The 22,055-nt window shown below is 48.8% G+C and overlaps 1 protein-coding gene across 1 annotated transcript; it reads left to right on the top strand.

The window, feature by feature from the left end:
* Positions 1-352: 352 nt before the first annotated feature.
* Positions 353-13,611, top strand: Cacng1 (calcium channel, voltage-dependent, gamma subunit 1). The gene is made up of 4 exons (NM_007582.2): positions 353-669; positions 10,978-11,052; positions 12,387-12,524; positions 12,939-13,611. The coding sequence occupies exons 1-4, from the start codon at positions 438-440 to the stop codon at positions 13,163-13,165; spliced, it is 672 nt and encodes a 223-aa protein (NP_031608.1). The 5' UTR covers positions 353-437; the 3' UTR covers positions 13,166-13,611.
* Positions 13,612-22,055: the final 8,444 nt, after the last annotated feature.

Below are 22,055 nucleotides of genomic sequence, written 5' to 3'. Positions count from 1 at the left end.
CACACACACACAACCTAAGTCTACTCTGTAGATCTCTCAGGCCACTATCAAGAGCTTGGCGTTTTCGAACATCAGATACCCACCACTATCCGTATCCACTCTCTCTCTCTCTCTCTCCCCCTCCTCCGGGACAGGGTGGGGGGTATTTCTAGCCCTCAGATGGGAAAAAAGCCCTGAAACCTGAGCCGAAGGAATCCTCAGTGCCACGCCTAGTGACAAGCATTAATAGAAGTCTTCCTCAGGCCCATGACACGCCTGAGCAGCTGCTCCGACTGCCCAGTGTCTCTCAGCCCCAAGGCCAGCCCACTCTGGCTCAGCCAGACACACTAAACTTAGCTTCCACTCCCAGCTCCGTAGCCACTGCCACCATCTAGCTAGCTGCCTGGGAGACACTGCTGCTGCCCCCTGCCCAGAGCACCCACACCTCAACGACCGCCATGTCACAGACCAAAACAGCGAAGGTTCGTGTGACCCTCTTCTTCATCCTGGTGGGCGGGGTGCTCGCCATGGTGGCCGTGGTGACTGACCACTGGGCCGTGCTGAGTCCACACCTGGAGCACCACAATGAAACGTGCGAGGCAGCCCACTTTGGCCTCTGGAGGATCTGCACCGCTCGGGTTGCCGTGCACAACAAAGACAAGAGTTGTGAGCACGTCACACCATCAGGGGGTAAGGGTTCCATTTTCCTCTACTTCTTTCCATTTCTTGTCCTTTCAAGACTCCAAGATAAGTTACCTGTGGGAGCAGAGTTTGTTGGCAGATTTTTCTGCAAAGGATCAAGATGGAAACAGCCTGAGGTACTTTGTATGGCCAGAGCTAAGGTAGAAAACTAGGGCATTTGTCTCCAGCTCCATCTTGTAAGGCCTATGTTCTTCATCCAGTGCAGGTGGCTGGACCAGTAAGTTAAGAGACTCCAGAAACTTCTGGTCGACCAGACCAGGGACTTCTGGCCCCAACAGCAGACACTCAGAAAGACTCAGTGTTGTCTTAGGTCCGTTCACTCCCTACACAGACAGGCTAGTAACCCAAAGACCTCAGGCTAGAGGAAACTATGGGGCAGACTGGCTCTTAGCCTCTGAGACAGCAGCTCTCAGCCTGTGGGTCACAACCTCTTGGGGCTCTCATATCAGATACCCTACATATCAGATATTTACATGATTCATAACAGCAGTGAGATTACAGTTATGAAGTAACAGCAAAATAAGTCTATAGTTGGGGGCCACCATAACGCAAGGAACTGTATTAAAGGATCCTTGACATTAGGGAGGTTGAGGCCATTGCTCTAGGCAAAAGTATAGGCAAGATTCTTCCTACCTAGTTTGTCAGGCTGCGTAACAAAAAAAATCCCAGGTTCCTGGTTCTTAAGTACTGAGAATGTCAAGTTGGTGAAGGCAGAGCATGGACCAAGCATGGACTCCTTGGGGGTTGGGGTGGGTCAAAGCTGCCGCATGGCTATAAAACAGAAGGTAGTGTGTAGATGCTTTGTTAAGCCCGTGGTCCTACTATGTTTTCTTCCCTAGTTTACATCACTCGGATTCTCCACGTTTCCTTCTGTAGTGGTTGAAAGGTATTCTTCCAATCCCTACCCATACCTTGCAGGCAGGTCCTTGCCTGGGAGCTTGGGTGTTAGTGTGATACATCATCTCTATTCTGCCAGTATAGAGCCCCTGGGATTCAGAGCGAGCGAAGTATGCATGGTAGAAAAGAACATGCCAGACAGAAAAGAGGCCCAGGCTGGAGCCACAGCTATCCACTGCCCTCTTAAAGGACCTTTTTTTGTTTTGATACAGGGTCTCCAACTAGTTATGCATCTAGACAGTTTATGCAATTCTGGGGGGTGGAACCCAGGCCTCAGTGGGTCACAGCATGTGTGGCCTCCATCCTGACATAGAGAACAATGCCTTCTGTCCCCCTGCCTAACGCTTGTGGTTCAAGCACTCAGTCCTGATTCTTAAAGACCCAGCAGTCTGCATGTGGAGTGCAGAGCAGGCCCTCCCATCCTTCTCCTCCCTCCTCTTTCTTAGCTCTTGCTTCAGGACACCCAGGCGTCACTCATCACTGCTGGGGATCCAGAGATTTGTAAGCAGTCTTGGAAACAGAGTCTCAGCATGGAGGGCATTGAGTGGTGTGAGCATGTGCTTGAAGGATATCGTATAACCTGATGCCCACAGCCCTTGGCCACTCTACACACTCGTAAACAGATGCATCATCCGGCCAACTCCCTGGGCAGGGCAGAACAGGGCGAGGCAGCTTCTCTGGGATCGTGCGTGAGAAGGGACATTACAGTTCTGTCCACCTGTCCTTTGAGCCATGTGCCTTTTAAAGTCAGAGCAGATGAGGCATGTCTACACAGAGAGAGACAGGCTGGCAAGAACACCGATCTCAGGGGACCAACAGGCAAGGCTTGCCCTTGAGCCTAAGCAGAGCCTGTTTGTCTGCCTTCTTGCCCTCACCAGCTGTGAATCACGCTGCCCACACTTGTGACACTCACCCTATCCTCCCCCAGTTGTCTTCCAAAGCCAACGGGCATCAATTTCCTTCCACATCTACCTTTTCTGTGTTCCCTGGGACCTCTCTTTTCTGTAAAAGGGCTCATACGGCGTGCTATTATTTACAAACAATTGTAGTAACAGCATGTCCGCATAGGGCTCTGTGTTATGAGGGCTTTGTGTATATTAACTTTGGGTAATACCAAAAAAAAAAAAAAAAAAAAAAAAAGATGAGGGAGAGATAACCCCTCCACCACCCCTCCACCACCCCTCCTCCCACTGAATCTTCTCCCTCATCGACAGCGATGAGAATTCAGGGGGAAAGGAAGAAGAAACAGACTCTTTATTTTCAGAATTCTGGAAATTAATCAAAATCTTAGCGCATCCTGGCAAGTGCTTATTCAAGAAAAGCAGGCAAGTTGGGAGAAAGTCAAATTTAAGGTGCTTTAATTTCCTCCGTGAAAACTACTATTATCTCAGTAAAACAAGACAAAGCCAAGAGAGTCTGGCAGACGCTAGAGGAAGCAGAACAGGTTGGGCCTCTTGCAGAGTCCCTCTCCAAAACACTGCCATTATGCAGATTTTTTTTTTCCTCATCTTGCAAAAGTCCTCAACTACAAAGCTGTGACTGGGAGATAAGTAGGTTCCATACATGTTAGAACACCTCTGTCAACTGATGGCCAAGTTACTAGAACAGAGGTTTCATGCTCAAGAATATAGACATCTCGAAATTAGCTCCAACACAGCAACAGGAACAAGCATCAAGAAGGAGAAGCAGACTTCCCGGGTTGCCATGTTGTGTGTATGTTTAACAAATACAAGCCATTAAGAAGGGCATGGCAGTATCCATCTTTGATCCCAGCACTGGCGAGGTAGGATATTTGTGTCTTTGAGGCCAGCCTGGACTACATAGGGAACTTCAGGACAGTCGAGGCTACATGGTGAGACCCTCCTTCGAAAGCAAGCAAACAAAAACAAAACAGAAAACAAGCCATGTGAAGACCTAAGATGATTTGGGTGGTGCATGAAGAGGAGAGCCAGAAACTAGAGTGAATTTGAACGAGCCTTTAGGATGTCTAGATGCGGACAGAGACTTTTTTTACATTTGTTTATCTGGGTGTTCGTTTGTTTCTGGGGGAATGTCAGCGGATGACGTGAGTCAGTTCTCTCCTTCCACCGTGTGGGTTCTGGAAGCCCACACTCAAGTCAGGTGGTCAGCACTTGACCTGCTGAGCCACCTCACCAGCCCTAGCTAAACGGACACTTTAAATCAGCCAGAAACCGTATCTCGAGAATAAACAAGGGGGCAGCCGCCTCATAAAATAGATACCAATCAAGAGAAAGAAAATAATCTTAAAGCATCAAATAGAAATCCTTTTGTAAAAAGCAATAATTAACGTGGAAAGTTCAGCAGAGGGATTCAAAAGCAGAACTGAGCAGGCAAATGGAAAGTCTATGACCTTTAAAAAATGTCCACTGAGGTTCCGCAGGGAAAGGGGCAATGTCTCAGACATGTGTGAGACACCATCATATATATCATGGGAGTCTCCAGAAGAAGAGAAAGAGGAGAGGGATAATAGCTAAACGCATCTCAGACTAGATGAAAAGCATGAACCTACAAATGAATTCTGGGTAGTGTAAATTTAAATAAATCCATACCTCCATACATCACATCCAAATTGGTTAACGATGCAGAAAATGCTCAAAACAGAAAGCATGTACAATTCTGGTGACTTATTTGAAAACTTGATGCAATTTAGAATTGCCAGAATGCTTCAATGAGGAGTTATCTACGTTGGTCTCTGGTGTGCTTATGAAAGATACATTACTTTGCGGCTCTCTGCTCTTGGCTTTGGATGTGACCTGCTGTTTCAAATTCCTGCTCCTTCAACTTTCCTGCTATGAACCTGCAATTATCACAGCAACAGGAAATGAAACTAAGATTAGCAACTGTCCTGGGTTGCTTCTCTGTTGCTCGGATAAAACACTGGCTAGAAACAACTTGGGGAGGAAAGGGTTTCTTTCGGCTTACTGGTCACAGTCCACTCTGGAGGGAAGCCGGGGCAGGAACTCAAGACAGCAACACAGAAGCAAGAACTGAACAGGGGCCACAGAGGAGTAGAATACTGCTTGCTAGCTTGCTTTGCATAGCTTACCCAGCTTGCTTCCTTATACATAGGACCACATGCCCAGGGGTGGTACCACCCCACAGTGGATGGGCCCTGCAATATCCACCATTAATCAAGAAAACGTTCCTGAGGCCAGAGAGATGGTTCAGTGGTTAAGAGCATACACTGCTCTTGCAGAAGACCCAAGTTTGGTTGCCAGCATTCAGCTGGTGGCTCACAACTGTCTGTAACTATGCTTTCAGAGGATCTGATCCCCTCTCCTGACCTCTTCTGGCACTGAATGTACATGCTGTGCATATATACACTCATGCGCATATACATAAACATGAAATGTATATTTTAAATGAAGCTGCCCCCACATACATACGAATAGGCCATTCTGATGGAGGCAATTTCTCAATCGAAATTCCCTTTCCCGGTGACCCTAATTTGTGTCAAGTTGACAGAAACCAACCAGCACAGTCACTTATCACAGACATAAGATCCTTGATAAGATAATCAGATTATTTTCCCTGAACACCAGGGAAGCCTGGCAGTAACAGGAGTCCACACATGTGTAGCTGCTTACCACATATCAATATTTGGGTCAATGATGGACCACGTGTAAAAGAATCGCCTCATGGTATTATGTCACCTAGTGATGTCATAGTTATCCCAGTTTGTGTATGCACACGACATAACGTTTACACAATGACAACATTGCCTAACAGGGCATTGCTCAGAACTATCCACACTGCTAAGCAATACACAACCATACCAACTCATCCAATCTCACAGAAACCTGCAGGAGACATATATATATATACACATCATCATCCCAGGTCACAGATGAAGGCAGTGACGTTATCCCACGTCACAGATGATGGACGTGACGCTAAGAAAATGTGAACAATTTAACTGAGGTTATGTAGTTAGAGAACAGGAATCTGGTCCTAAGCATTTGTTTGTCTGCTGACTTGCTTCCCATGGCTTCCTCAGCTTGCTTTCTCGTACTACCCAGGACCACATGCCCAGGGATGGTACCACCCACAGTAGTCCGAGCCCCGCAACATCCACCATTAATCAAGAGCTTTTTCCTGAGGCTGGAGAGATGACTCAGTTACTGCATCATACACACCACCAAAGAACACTGAAGGCAAGCATGGCCTTGCCCCGGGCTAACTACCTAACAAAGAGAGGCTCAATACACGTCTTAACTCCTGATGCTCCTTGTTCTCCAGAGCTTCCTATAACTTCCAATGCACTATGTCCCTAAAGTGTGGTAACTCAAGGGGCCACAAGGAGCCCCACATAGGACACGACATGGTCTGAGGCAGCCAGACCAAGAGCACATACAAGGTGGTTTCACTCCACCATTCTCACAGGATGGAAAGCAGCTGCCTCGTGTAAATCTTCCACTGTCCACCAAGAGCCATAGAAGGACCTCTCTGTCCAAGATCAACACCTGAGCTCAGTTCCAAGGTCTCCTGAGTGGGAGGAGGGGCTTCCCCAGTTTATAGGGGAGACTGTGTGTCAGCCAGTAAACCCCACGAGGAACATTCTGGCTGCCCTTGTTTCTTTCAGGTCCTGCCTCTCTAGGGCAACCCCAGCATCCCATTTCTCTACACCCACATCTCTCCTCAGTGCAGGGATTGTGGGTGTAAGAACATGATGTCACTGAGCCTGGGAATCTCTAAGGCTCCCTCCTCTACCCACATGAACTCATGCTGAGGCACCCTTTCCTACCCACATGATCTCATGTTGAAGGCTGGAGCTTTAACTAGAAATCCCCCCCACCCCACCCCCCGCCAGAAGAACAACACTATGAGGCTCTGCCGAAGGCCTTGGGATACCCCCAGCTTAGGAATCTTAGGAATTCTTCAGCGGTGGTTAAGAGAGCACACGGCATCTTTATAAGCTTGCCAAACACATATACGAACATCCTATGTGAGACTTTCTCCCCAGCTCTAACCCAATAGTTCCTGAGGGGTTATACATATCAAGTTGTGTTCCATATGTTAACTCTGCACTACCTGCTACCCTAGGGAACTTCTCAGTAATAACTCAGAGCTATCCCGTCACCTCAGCTTCACCTTGGAGCTCCATTTGCCTGCTACTCTGGTTCTTCGAGAATGCCACCCAGGATTCTGCACAGCTCGTGACTGAGCCATACTGTGGGGTTAGTCAGCCATCCCCCCTGTCCCAGTCTCTAGGAAAGTCTGAACTGGGCTCACTGTTTTTGTTTTGTTTCCTTTTGAGACAGGGGTTCACTATGTAATCCTGGCTGGCCTGAAACTCACTCTGTAGACCAAACTGGCCTGGAACTCACAGAGATCTGCCTGCCTCTGCCTCCCATGTGCCGGGATAAAAGCGTGCACCACCACATGTGGCTGTGTATAAGGAGTAGCCCCGTTCACATTTCTACATCACTGCGTCTTGTATAAAGAAGAACCTTGGGATCAGTATAAGGCAGTTTCAGTGACAAGAGAGATGGCTGCCAGTAAGCTCGAAGACTCTAATTACAGTCCTGGATCTGTTTGGCGCGGGGACCTCTGCTTACTTGCTCTGAAGCACTGTTGGCATCAGCACAGTGGGGGAACAGAGGGCACCAGGGCAGACTGAGAGGCCCCCAAATCTATGCAAGGGTGTTATACCTAGCATTGGAGACAAGAAACGGCATCGGAGAGGCAGAAGCAGGAGGGTTCAATATCTGCAAGCAAAAGATCACCGCAAGCCTCCCCGCTCCAACTTTACCTGTGACGAAGTGGCCACTCAGGGCCTGCTTCAGATGAGGGGTGTGTGTGTGTGTGTGTGTGTGTGTGTGTGTGTGTGTGTGTAGGTGTGTAGGTGTGTAGGTGTGTAGGTGTGCTCACACATATGTGCAGATTTGCCTGAAAGACAAACATCTACCTGAAGTGCCTCAGTTATTCCTCACCTCAGTGTTTGAGGCAGGGTCTCCCACAGAGCCTGGAGCCCACTGATTTGGTTAGGCTGGCTGGCCACATCCCCAGCGACGTGCTTGTCTCTGTCGTAACAGCCTGAGATCACAAGTGCAGGCCACCACTATCCCACCTCCCGAAGGTTCTGAGAATTTGCGGGTCCTCAGACTTGCATAGGAAGTTCTCCATTGATTGAGCCGTGTGTTTTAGACTTTCCTTGATGCTCAGTTGCCCCAAATACTACCATCTTTCAAAAGGATAAATATGGAGAAAACTAAGTCACATGAAATGTGCCCACCAGATGAGACCCTCTGCCCTCTGCTAAAGATGCTAGCTTGGTTGGTCTGATGTGACTACTCCATCTTTGGGACCAATGGGAACTGTGAAAGGGCTCGTGGTCTCTGTCAGGCAGACACACGGACTGGGAGGGGATATAGTTCTCACAGGTTGAAAGCCAAGAATATGGGGGCCTTCTTCCTGTGACAAACCCAAGAGAAAAGTAGGTCAGCCTGTCTATCCTCTGGACCAGAGCTGAGCATACTGGAGAGAAACTGAGGCTTCCAGCATTCCTAACACACCTTACCATCACCCACAGTTGAAGATGTTTAATAAAGAAAGAGACATTATATGTGCTACCCAAGGGAAAGTGTCCCCCAGTACCACCTGCCTGGTCCCCACAGGAATACAACCTACTCCATTGCACCCAGGCTCAGACATCTCTGCCCTGATATCCAGAATGTGTCTGTATATTGTTGTCAGCCCTGAGTGAAGCCTGGCATTTATCTGGTGGTGGCTGTGTCCCCAACATGCTACACAGGAGTCACCTCTGCAGCCCACAAGGGTCAACTATCTGGGGTCACCAGAGTCTCAAGGCTACCTGAACCCCACAGCCCTCCCTCTGAAAGCTCTTAACTCACAGGGAGTGAGTAGCTGGGCGAGCGGCTGACCGTGAAATACACTTGAGTCGGTCAATTCTTCTTGGAGGGTTTTTCAATGGCAACTGAAATTGGCCCTTAAAGAACGAGACAGAAATGTTCCTTTGTCCGGAGGGAGACCCCGGGGAGACGTGTCACAGAGCGTGAGCCGTTCTGAGGCATTGATTCAAGAGGATCTACAGCAACGGGTTCTCATAAATATAAGAGGGCTGCATTATGCTTTAAAATAGCCGTGGATGCTGAAAGAAAGGAGCAGTGTTAAGTCTGACATCACAACCGCTCGCCAGACACCCCAGGTAACTTGGCTCAAAAGAAAAGCTATTTAAATATAGACGCTTGGGAAAAGGCGGCTGGCTGCCGGGAAGAGTCACCGCTGCTAGGCCAGATCCCATCTCCAGGCAACTGTGTCCTCCACCCTAGGAGAAGCGGCAATTGAACTTTGGAGGCGTGGGAAGGAACAGGATTAAGGAGCAGTAACATGATACGGTCAGATAGAAGGAACCTTCATCCTGTTCAAACACATAATGGTGGCATCCCCGGGCACATATCTAAAAGAAACAGGGCGCCACCAGTCCTTTTGGAATGAACATTCAGCTGACACTCAATGCCATTGAAAATAAGTCTTTTATACTAAGGGAAACAGAAACACAGGAAAGACACCGAGGCAGAACCTCACATAAATAAAAAGCAACCTAGTTTAGTTTTCTTAGGAAGCAGAAAATAGGGTGCAAGATATAGTTCACTTGGGAGAGGTTGTACAGAGCCTGAGGTTCCATCCCCAGACCATGTAAGCCAGAAGCAATGGCAAGAACTTAAAGTCCCAGTACTTGGGTGGTGGAGGTAGGTGAATCAGAATTCCAAGATTACCATTGGCTATGGTTGGATATACAGTGAATTCAAGGCCATCCTGGGCTACGAGGGACCCTGTCTCCAAAAAAAAAAAAAACAAAAACAAAAAAACAAAGCAAACAGGGAGAAAGAGAGAGAGAGAGAATTAAAAATAACCCATTCTTCTAGTTCTTAATTCAGTAATTCATGAATAAAGAATATTGAATGTCTTCCACAAGGATTGCAACTATATTTTGGTGTCATATCTAGTTGTAAAAGAGACTAAGGGCAGGGCAGGGCAGGGCAGGGGTGGCACACGCCTTTAATCCCAGCACCCAGGAGGCAGAGGCAGGTGGTTCTCTGAGTTTGAGGCCAGTCTGGTCTTCAGACTGACTTTCAGAACATCCAGGGCTACACAGAGAAACCCTATCTCAAAAAAGGAGAGAGAAGAGAGAGAGAAAGAGAGGGAGAGAGGAGAGAGAGAGAGAGAGAGAGAGAGAGAGAGAGAGAGAGAGAGAGAGAGACTAAAGAAAGGAAAAGCTGGAAGTGGAATTAGGCATAAGGTCATCACGGTTATATTTCCTCTCAGCCCCCCTCCTGCTGCCCCGTAACACCCAGGTCTCAAATCTAACTGTCCACAGGTCATCTATAGTTGTCATGACAATGCTCAGTGGCCAAGAAGCTTGCTGGGGAAGATTTTGTCTGAGGCCCATGTGATTCAGGTGCCGAGGGGCTGAAGAAGCAGCAAACAGAAGAGCCCTTTGTGGGGCAAAGTTGGGTTGCCAACCTGGATAAGCATCAATCTTCTAGAAACTGTTCTCTCTCTCTCTCTCTCTCTCTCTCTCTCATGTGCGTGTGTACACGTGTGACATTCATATGGGCCTGTGTAGATATGCATATGGAGACCAAGAGCTCACATCTGGTGTCTTCCCCCATTGCTCTCTGCTTTGTTTCCTGAGACTGGGTCTCTCACTGACCTGGAGCTCGGCAACTGGCCAATCTGCTGGTCCATGAGTTCTAGGAATCTACCTCCCTGCCAGTGCCAGGACTACAGACACCCATCACTGAACCCAGCTTTTTACACAGTTGCAGGGAACCCCCATGCTCTGTAGCAAACACTTCAACAGCAGAGCCATTTCCCTAGGCCCTGGAAATCTTTTGAAAAATGCTGTTCCCTGGGTCCCACTGTGAATGGACCTGGGGTTCAGGTCTGGTTTGATCAAGGTGCTTCCTCATCACTGTTAATATTCCGTACTGGATAACTGCTGTGTCTTGTGGCTTGTGAGCTGAGGGCTTTTGGTACAATCCTTGGCCTCTAGACATTGCCTGGGAGATGGATCCATGTGCAGAGATCACTGGTTAATTGCTAAGCTTGCATGCCCCCTACTTTGGGAACAACATGAGCCCAGGTCTCAGTTACCCTAACTGCCTAATGAGCTCAGGGTTTGCACACCGTCCGCCCTGAGATTCCATCACCCTTTACTCCCTGAGGCCATCTCAGCCTCCTTTTGGAGGCTTTCCTTATCTGCTGAAATGCTGTGCTAAAAGTCAGGGAACTGTTTGGCCCAGATTCAGAATGTGGGCGGAAACAGGTAGCCAGAGCCAGAGGGCCCCTCTGTGCCCTGTGGCGAAACACCTGCCCTTTCTACCGGCTCACAGACTGTCTGTTCCTTTACAGAAAAGAACTGCTCCTACTTCAGGCACTTCAACCCAGGGGAGAGCTCGGAAATCTTTGAATTCACCACTCAAAAGGGTGAGGCCCTTGGAAGCAGGGGCGGTGGGAAGCAATTTCTGTCACAGGCTGCTGAGCCGCCGGGAGTCACTTGGCAGAAACCTGCTGACTCCTGCTCAGGATGAAAAGTAGCTGCAGGCTGTGCCCTGTCACATCCCTACACACAAGGGGTGGTTCCCCGCCCAGGTTGGTGTTAGGGACGGTGGGTGAAGAAGACCTGCCAGAAGGCTGCAAGTTGCAGCTGGAACGTATTCCAGCAGAGTCCAGGGCAGGGAGCTTTGAAGGGTTCCAGGACCTACAGTGCTGGAGCAGGATTCTGGGGTGGATGAATGGATGGGTGAGAGCCTCTGTGAGGATGTGGGAGTCCTGGCCACACTTAATAGATCCCTGAGCTGAGGAAACATGATAATCCCATCCTTCATCCATAGAACTCGGAGACCTCATTAGCAGGTACAGCCTGGCCTCTGGGAGAATGAGCCGCCACACAGCGTGTAAGAGCTGACTCAGACACACTCATGCACGTGCTACAGATCCTCACGTCCGCACATGCACACACAGATGGGTCTTCATGCACAAAGCAGGGAACAGACATACTTGTATGCATGCATACACATGCCAACAGAACCTCACACATGGGACACACATACACACTAAGAGTCTTAATGCAGGGAACACTCATGCATGCATGCATGCATACACCAGCAGACCTTCACACATGGAAAATGTATACACACTGAAAGCCTAATAAAGGGAACACTTATACACACACACACCACGCATACACACACAGAGATCCTCATATATGAGGTACATACAAGTGTACCCACGTATACTGACAGATTCTCTCTCTCTCTCTCACACACACATACACACACACACACACACACACACACACACACACACACACTCATACAAATTCTCACATGCAGACACAGAGGCACATACTCTGATGGATTCTTAGGCAGCCCCCACACATCCACACCCACACACTGTCAATCTTCCGGAGTCCCCTTGTCAATCTGAGACAGACCACCTACAGCTCAGTACCTCCTCTGCCTGTCACTCAGGAGGCCTTTGGCTCTAAGAACATCTCCAGCCACGTGGTGTCCCACCTCCTCCTGAGGCCCTTTTTTCAGAGAACCCTACACTTTAGTTCCCCGGGGAAGATACGGATGAGTTCGTCGACAGCACCTGTCCCCACTCTGCCCTAGAATATAGACTTTGAGTAAGCCTCGCTCATTCGGGTGTAAAATGGGAATCCTGGATGCCCAGAACTTCGAACCTCCTCGCTAAGAACACTGACAGTAGGAAGTGCCTGGAGAGGCTCTCGCTCTGAGGCTCCCTCTCTTTTGCAGAGTACAGCATCTCAGCAGCGGCCATTGCCATCTTCAGCCTCGGCTTCATCATTGTGGGTTCCATCTGCGCATTTCTGTCCTTCGGGAATAAGCGTGATTACCTGCTGAGGCCAGCATCCATGTTTTATGCCTTCGCAGGTAGCGTGGGGTCCTGCAGTGTCTGAGTGGGAAGAGGACTCAGGTTCCACACAGGAACAAATTCAGTCAGAACTCAGGTGACCCCAGGAGGGCTGGGAGGGAGAAGGCTTGCTTTGTTCATTTTTCCCCCAGTGACACTTCCCTTGGGAAGGACACTGGCCAAACCTTCCCAGTGAGTGATTAACAAGAGAAGGAAGGAAATGTGGCGGGTCTCTGACTAACCTCCTGCAGGAGGTGGGAACTGGACGTTTGGGAAGTGGTAGGCGTGGATCACTTTTGTAGATTCCTGCTTAGAACAGTCTAGAAGCAGTTCCCTCTCAGGACCAGGTCAGAGGCAGGGAACAGAGGTTGGGGGAGGACTGAGGTGGCAGCAGGAGCACCAGCAGTCACTGGGACTCTTGGCTTTGTCCCCAGGGCTCTGCCTCATCGTCTCCGTGGAGGTCATGAGGCAGTCGGTGAAGCGTATGATTGACAGCGAGGACACGGTCTGGATAGAGCACTACTATTCGTGGTCTTTCGCCTGTGCATGTGCCGCGTTCATCTTGCTCTTCCTCGGTGGGCTGTTCCTCCTGCTCTTCTCCCTGCCTCGGATGCCTCAGAACCCCTGGGAATCCTGCATGGACGCTGAGCCAGAGCACTAGATCAAACCAGAGTCTTTCGGAGGTGAGGAGGGAGTTTCACCTCTGCCCTGACCTCTTGTCTCTCACGTGTCTCTCCCTCTGAGCTCCTCTACAAACAGTGCACATGGACACAAACGCAGACCTGCCCAGGGTCAGAGGAAGCAGGCCAGCAGGTATATGAAAGGGCCCTCCTCCGTGCCTGCCCCAGCTCAGGCTTGCCCACCATGCCTGACGGCTGTGACGATCTGGTCTGGTCATCTTTAGAAAGCTTCCGGGAACAGCCTGTTCTCATTCTGCAGTTCTGAGCATCGCGGGTGTCCTGAGTCAGCTCCTCCCCCACTCTTCTCCGCCATGATACGAACCCCTCCTCTGTGAACTGAACATCTCTCCTTGGCTTCCAGGATTCCCAAGAGACATTTTTGGCTGGATAGGATCTGTGGTTTGAAATAAAAGATCTCGGAAATGTTTCCTTTTTTTCCCATATGCCTTGCACAGCAATTGCTGGTATTCCTGGCCATAAACTGCCCAGCACCCTAAACCCTGGAGAAAGAAAGGAAGGTGTGTCCTCTAGGGTAGTGGTTTTCAACCTGTGCATTGTGACCCCTTTCACAGGGTTTGCATATCAGATAGTTACTTTAGAATTCATAACAGTAGCAAAATTACAGTTATGAAGTAGCAATGAAATTAATGTTGTGATGGGGGGGGGGGTCACCATAATGTGAGGAACTGTATTAAAGGGTCACAGCATTAGGAAGGTTGAGAACCACTGCCTGGGTATTGAAGACTTTTAGAGAAGAGGCAGGTTAGCTTAGAAGTTCTGAATTCCAACTTGAAGGTCTGAGCCCTGGAATTGTTTGGAATGAAACTAGAAACCTTGTGGCTTGGGCAAGGGTGTTAAAAATAGGAGGGGTTATTTCTAGAGTCACCCAGCCCCTCTCAGCTCTGAAGCCCCATGGTCTCAGCTCAGATTCTGGTGGCAGATTCTTGTTGAGTAGAAGAGGTGGAGGTAGAGGTGGAGGGAAGAGGAGGAGAGGGAAGAGGGGGAGGAGGAGGGAGAAGAAGGGGAGGGGGAAGGGAGAGGGGGAGGAGGACGGGGATAAGGAGGGGGAGGAAGAGAAAGAAAGAGGAAGAGGAGGAAGAGGAGGAGGAGGAAGAGGAGGAGGAGGAGGAGGAGGAAGAAGAAGAAGAAGAAGAAGAAGAAGAAGAAGAAGAAGAAGAAGAAGAAGAAGAAGAAGAAGAAGAAGAAGAAGCTGTTCACAGACACTTAGCACTAAACACAGCTGTCTCCTCAGACTCTTACTGTACTGAACTTAGCCTCCAGAAACAGAAGTCATACTTAACTGTCAGACAGTGAGGACCCTTTGTGGTCCTTGCAGAGAATACTGGATTCTCATGGCGCTCATTCTAGCACATTTGGGCAGGGAAACATCCACCTGTGGAAATGACCTGGCCCGCCTCTTCTTATGCAGCCTGCAATATAGAGTAGTTTTTATCGCTTGAGAGACATCAGAAGAACCTGTCGTGAATATGAAGACTATCTCATGATGTGAAAATTATATGCGATTCAAACTTCGGTGACTATAAATGAAGTTCTATCGGCACACAGCCACACCCGTTCCAAAGGGTGTTCAATGTGGCTGCTTTCTTCACAAGAGAAATATTTTACCCTGCAAAGTAAAATGTCTTTTCATGTTGGGCATGGTGGCAGGAGTTTCTTTTGGCTTCTGCTTCTGGAGAAAGTTCAACATGGCAGGAGAGGCGTGACCACAGTCAGGAATGGTAGCTAGAGTGGGAGGCGGAGCGATCACACTTTCAACTGCAAACACAAATCAGAAAGAACAAACTGGAAGTGGAGCAACGCTATAAACCTCCCAGAGCCCACCCCGAAGGACATACCGTCTCCAGCAAGGCAACACCTCTTAAAGGTTCTAAAGAGTGAACTTTAAAACTTCCCAAAGAGTCCCACCAATCAGAGAGCAAGCGCTTAAATACCTGAACATGAGGGAAACTGTGCTCATTCTTGCCATCACAGGGGGTCCTTTAATGACCCCAGAGCTGAGCTGATAGCCAGCACACCTCAGAGGCTCTCCTGCCTCACACACAACAGTTCAGAGGTTACAGCTGCGCATAGATGCTGGACTCGGGTCCTCATGCATGCTCAGCGAGTGTTCTTACCCACTGAGCCATCGCCCCCGACATTGGTTTTCCCCTTTCAGGTCCTTCTTGGGAAAAATTTGCTGACCTCTACATTAGCTTCTATCACTGATAAAACACCTGAGATGGCCTAAAAGAGGAAGGACTGATTTTGAGCTCAGTTTCAAAGGCCTCGCCCCAGTCACCTGACTCTTGCTTCTTGCCTTGTGGGAAGACGGAACATCGTGGGAGAGAACACACCTTGAAATAAAGCTGCTCACCCCAAGGCAGCCAGGAAACAGAGGGAAGGGAACAGGGACAGGATACATCTTTTATGACACTTCCCCAAGATCCTACTGCCTTTGACTGAACCCCACCTCATGAAGTGTCTACCATCCCAATAGCTCTATATCTATAGGTGCACTGGTCCATGGTTGAGATCCCAATAGCTCTATATCTATAGGTGCACTGGTCCATGGTTGAGAACCCAATAGCTCTATATCTATAGGTGCACTGGTCCATGGTTGAGATCCCAATAGCTCTATATCTATAGGTGCACTGATCCATAGTTGAGATCCAGCCACCTCCCAAGCCTCACTGCTGAATGTTGCCACACCGTGGACCAAGCCGTAACCTTCTAAGCCCTTGGGGACACATTTCACATCCAAATCATAGCACTCTTCCCTAATCTCCGAGGGTTCATAACTTTATCACACAAAGTACATTTTGGCCATCTCTGGGGGTCATTAACCCCCAACTCATCTGGAAATGATACAGAAGAAGAAAAGGACATGTCTTCATTCTAGAAGAATAATCTAGAAGGAAGACGTGTAGGTCTGGAGACAACTGGATAGTGGCTAATTATAGACTCTTCTTTAACATCTCAGGAGTTGGTCATTGGTCTTGTCTGGAGCTTGGCTGAGGAGTTGAGGATGGACAGCACAGTCCCTCCTTCTTTGGGGCACAACCACTTAAAAGTGGGCATGTCTATGAGCACCGGGTAGGCAGAGACAGGTGCATCATGGGGACTTCAGTCTGGCCAAACTGTCTAGCTCCAGGAAGAGTGAAGGACCCTGTCTCAAAGGAGTAACGTGGAGAGTTAGAGGAAGACTCCTGGCATCTGCCTCTGGCTTCCCCTTGTGCATGCATGGGGGGGGGGGACAGACAGAGACAGAGAAAGACAGAGAGAGACAGAGAGAGATCAAAGAGAATGGGCAAACAGGATCCATGAATCCAAAGCGCATGCTGCCCATGTAGAAACGTGGGCAATGCAGTGGAAGCTGCCACTGCCGCTGCCACCTAGTCCACTCAGTCAATGGCAAGAAACCACTCCAAAGAGGCTTCCATTGAGTCTGAGAGAAAATCTGCTCCAAGTGAAAGAGAATGCAGAAGTGAAACCCTTAGGCTCTCACCAAGACCCACCCTACTGGCATCCAGCCCTAGGACTCTCTGCACGCCCCCACCCTTCCACCCCCCCCCCACATACTCCATACCCAGACTTTCTATGTCCTCCTGAAGGGTCTATCCTGGTAAGTGTAGTTCCCATCCTTCTGTTTGCAACAGACAGAGCCCAACTACAGAAAGTCACAACCGTTCAATATTCAGCGCTATGGAGCTCAGTCCCAATGGCTACACCTACAAAATACTCCCATACCTAAGACTCAGGGAACATTGCAGAACAGGAGGAGGAAAGATTGTAAGAGCCAGAAGATGGAGAGATTTTGTTGTGAGATTGTGTCTCGGAGTAGCATCGGTGGCTACACCTTGAAAGGCTCACCCACATAACCCTACAAACATGAGCTAAACAAGGAGGAGACCAATGGACAGGTCAAACTGCATGAAGGAAAGCCCACTAGGCCTCACCCCTACACAAAGAACTCCAAGCTGGGAGTAAAGCTTGGAGCAGAAGCTGCAGCCATTTCCAGGGAAGAGCACACGATTTGGTTGTCCGATCCCAAACCGTCAGCCTTGGAAGCCTGCATTCAAGTGGCATTCCATAGACTCTGCGAGTTATATTTGGGAATATATACGTATATACAAACACACATATGTATGCAATAACAACTAATGAGAAACATACATATGAAGGGGAGCTGGGTGTATGCAAAGGGCTGGAGGGATGAAGAGGAAGGGGGAGATGCTGTAATTAAAATACAATTACAAAAATTAAAAAACAAAACAAACAAACAAAAGGTTATGGCCATCTAGACTCACAGCAAAGGAAGGCAGGCCTGTAATTTCATCCAACAGACAGTTTCTTGGAAGGACCCTGTGCTATACTAGAGAGTCTCCCCACCTGTGTGTCCTTCACATAATCTGCCCCCAAAGTCCTTCTTTCCCTGTAACAGAACAAAGAGATCTTGGAGCTTAGCATATGTGTATGCACCCGCACACACGCACAGACACATACACATACACATACACGGACACATGGATACACATCGACACACACACGGATGGGCACACACACCTACACACAGGTTTTAGGGTCAGGATGGAAGCGTCTCAAAGGGCTTATTGTCTACCAGCACGGTGGTCAAGGCTGTGTGCTATGTTAGATACTATGTGAGCCGGGACACAATGATGGAGAAGTTATTTTCTCATCCTTCAATGCTGAGTGACTTTAAGTAAGGACTAAATTCTCTGAGAATTGAGAACACTCAGTGGACCCTCAGAGGGTCATGAGGTTGGCACCTGTGGAGGTGACTTATTCTCCAGTCCCTTGTGTGACAAGCCTCTCTCCTCGAGTTCTCAGTGCCCTGTACTCAGCCCATCTTGGCACAGTCCACTGACCTTCCTGCTTCTAAGATCTTTGAAGGTAAGGCCCATGTTTTCTTCAGAATCATCGTAGTAGCTAGAGCTTTCACCGCACTGATCCTTTCCCTAAGACCTGCACAGTGTCCAGTTCACAAAGCCTCAGGACAGGCTGTGAGGTGAGCTCATGAGCTAGTGTTGTCCATGAACAAGGTGGTGTCCCTGAGGGAGAACGGGCAGGGCACACGTCATGCAAGGATGTCATGAGGAGAAGCAACAGAGCCCAGAGGCCTTTGCTGTAAGAAAGGGGTGTGGCAGGGCTCCCATGGTCAGCTCCCCAGCCTCGGCTGTCTCTGTCACAGGAGTGGATTCTCCACACACACAGCTTGACTCAGATTAGTAAGACTGAGCCACTGCACCCTCTTCAGCAGAGCTCAGGGCTCCATAGACACAAGAGGAAATGATTTTCTAAGCTAGAGCACACCAACGGAAGCCTTTGGTCCAGACAGATTTCTCCAAGCTTGGAGAAAGATACAAAGTCACCTTTAATTACACTAGATCATGAACTGTTTTGTTTTGTTTTGTTTTTTTCCTAAACAGTTGATCCTCCACCCTGTTCGTGAGCCAATCCCTCAGGTTTGGTACTAGATTCCATACAGGCTCACCTTGCATTGGTCAGCTTTCCATAACTGTAACAAATACCTTGGGCAAATCAACTTATAAAGAAGGAAGTACTTTGGCCCACAGTCTCAGAGGCGTCACATGACTGATTATCGCCTTCACTTTGGACTTGGGATGGCACAACACATTAGGGCAGATTTAGCTTCTCAGCCATCCCATAATCCACTTCAGTGTTGTGCTCCCAATGACCTAAGGACCTCAAACTAGGCCTCATCTCTTAAAGGGCCCACCCCTTCCATTGCACCATAGGCTTGGGACTGTGTCCTTTAGCCCATGGGTCTATGGGGCACACTTGTCCAGACCTTGAGGAACAAATGTATTCCCACAAGCTAAAGTCTATCTGCTAATCACCGTATCTGTCACTTTGTTCCAGGCTATGAAACTTGCTTTAAATTTGGCCACAGAACTACGGAGACTGAATCTATGACACCATCTCTTGGGAAAGCCAATGGGCTAGAGCAATCACTTCTGGTTAGCTTTATGAAACATCAGGAACCCCGACAAAGCCCCAGTCCTCTGCCTCCGTTTCTCTTTGAGTCCCCTGACTCTATGTATTGAAAACAAAACTTGCTAGGCATCGTGACGCATGCGCATAATCCCAGCATCTAGGAGGCTGAGCCAGAAGGATTTCATGAGTTTGAGGGCTAGCCTGAGCTACAATAGCAAGACCATTGTTGTGGGGGAGGGAGAGAGAGAGAGAGAGAGAGAGAGAGAGAGAGAGAGAGAGAGAGAGAGAGAGAGAGATTGCTGTACTAATTGGAACATTCCTAGAATTTGCTCTGCCAGGTCTATGGTCCATACCCTTAGGTACCCACCCACATCCACAGCTTGTCATCAGTACTCCTGTTTAATTAGGGAACAAACACCACACAAGTTGTCTTCTCCCCTGGTTTCCTATGAGTACCCAGCCAGCCACATCCACCCTCAGAGTCTGCCTTAGTCAGGGTTTCCATTCCTGCACAAACATCATGACCAAGAAGTAAGTTGGGGAGGAAAGGGTTTATTCAGCTTACATTTCCACATTGCTGTTCATCACTGAAAGAAGTCAGGACTGGAACTCAAGTAGGTCAGAAAGCAGGAGCTGATGCAGAAGCCATGGAGGGATGTTCTTTACTGGCTTGCTTCCCCTGACTTGCTCAGCCTGCTCTTTTATAAACCCAAGTCTACTAGCCCAGAGATGGCACCACCCACAAGGGGCCTTTCCCCCTTGATCACTAATTGAGAAAATGCCTTACAGCTGGATCTCATGGAGGCATTTCCTCAACTGAAGCTCCTTTCTCTGTGATAACTCCAGCCTGTGTCAAGTTGACACACAAAACCAGCCAGTACAGAGTCCATCACTGGCTCCTCTGGACCATCTACCCACAACCAGCCAGTGCCACTTTGTACTGGGGGACTAGCAGAGGTCTCCTGAAACCGTTTAAATCCATTGGCGGAGCATCAGGTTTAATGAGCCGAGGGTGGGCTTAGAACACAAGTCTTATAACTGCAGCTTCCAGCCAAGTTAATGATCTCCCTCTGTGGATTTCACATCAGTCAGAGCTTTAGAAAAGGGGGAGTTTAATCACATTTCCAGAACGCTACATGATCATGATAGGTATATACCCATAGGCCAGGCCATGCTAAAGGAAGGAGCAGCCATCAGAATTGACGTCACCACAGTGTCACTGAAAGAAAACGTTCTGGGACACCCAATATGACAGAAAATAACTTGGGGAGCTCCTGCTGTCTCCCCTGGAAGCTACATGGAGTGAGTAAGGACATCATACTCCTTATGTCTTCACTGCCAGGCGTCCCTCTTGAGACTGTCATCTGGCCACACACTGTAGTCAGTGAAGTGGGAGAGCGTCATTAAATTATTTTTCCCACACAGCTTGCTTGACACCTGGCTCAGCAAACACTCCTGAAGGCCCCTGTCATCCAGAGCTCATGTACTCCTAACTGTAATACAAAGAGTGACAAGACTTCGCTGAAACCACTGAGAGAGGGGCTGCGGTTCAAGCTGGGGGGTACAGGGAGTGGAATTTACCTAGTCTTAATTACTAAGTACAACATTCCAGAGTAGTCTTGAGGGCTGGGGTTTCAGGGCTGAAAAGGCAGGGTCCAAGACCAAGTAGGGAACTAAGTCAGTCTCGACCAGTCTGTGTAGCCTGGGGGTGCTTTCTACCTCGGAACGAGGCTTGGGAGCTGACCATAGAGAGCCAGTTGGTAGAGGGCTTTCATAGCATTCTCAAGTCCCTGGGTGAGACCCCCAGTACCAGAAAAAAAAAATCTTAAGGCTGAGGACATAATTCAGTGGGTAAAACACTTCTCATGAAGAATGAGGACCTGGGTTCAGATCCCAGCACCCATTTAAAGCTGGATGCTACGCATCTGTAACCCCGTCCTTCTAGGATGAGACGTGAAGCGGAGACAGCAAGAGTCCTGCAAGTTTAGTTTGGCATGTGATGTGGGGAGCATTAAGTCTTTCTCCAACAAGTTGGAAAGTGAGGACAGACAGCTGAGGTTGTCCTCTGAGCTCCACATGTGAGACAGCATGCTCTCATGCACACACACACACACACACACACACACACACTCTCAAACCCAAACACACACTTATACGCTCACACACATGTGTTCTTTGTCGCATAAGCAGAGAAAGAGAGAGATTTAAAACAAAAGAATGTAGGACATCTGTGATGGCAGATGTGGTGGTACACGCCTTTAATCCCTGCACTTCGAAGCCAGCCTGGTAGGTTCTGAGTCTCAAGCCCGACAGTATTACAATAGTGAAACCTTGTCTCAAAAAAGAAAGGAAGAAGGAAGGAAGGGGAGGGAGGGAGGCAGAGGAGAGAGGAGGGGAAGAAGGAGGAGGAGGAGGAGGAAGAAGAAGAGGAAGAGGAGGAGGGGAGAAGAGAAAGGTGGCTGTGATGGTGTTGGGGAATCACCGTGGGTCTTCAGAGAATGGCGCAGGCAGTTGGTGGGACAGACATAAAGTAAGGTCACGCAATGGTCAGTTCTTCAAGTCCTAAGGTTTTTCATCTGGTGGAGGATGACTGGATAAGACAAAGCCATGTGATTCAAGCAGTGTAGTCAGGAATGGGCTAAAGGCTCCTTGAGTTCTCTAGACTCACCAAGGGCAGCAACACTCCCCAGTCCCGTCCTGCCAGCCCAGCCTTCCAACTGCGCTCCGGGGGATTTTCCACCTTGCTCTTCTGATCCATCAGTTACAAGCTCCTAAGAGTCAGCCTTGTGCTTCTTCAGGGATTACCTCTGCAAAGCAGAGAGCACACAGTTCGAGGGGCCTCTGAACCCACACTTAACATGGGAGAAACTGTTTTTCTTTTTTAAAATCCAGAGG

Source organism: Mus musculus, chromosome 11 (genome assembly GCF_000001635.26).
Source record: "Mus musculus strain C57BL/6J chromosome 11, GRCm38.p6 C57BL/6J".
Taxonomy (NCBI): Eukaryota; Metazoa; Chordata; class Mammalia; order Rodentia; family Muridae; genus Mus; species Mus musculus.
The sequence above is the reverse complement of the archived record's forward strand: the minus strand, read 5'-3'. Positions and strand labels throughout refer to the sequence as shown.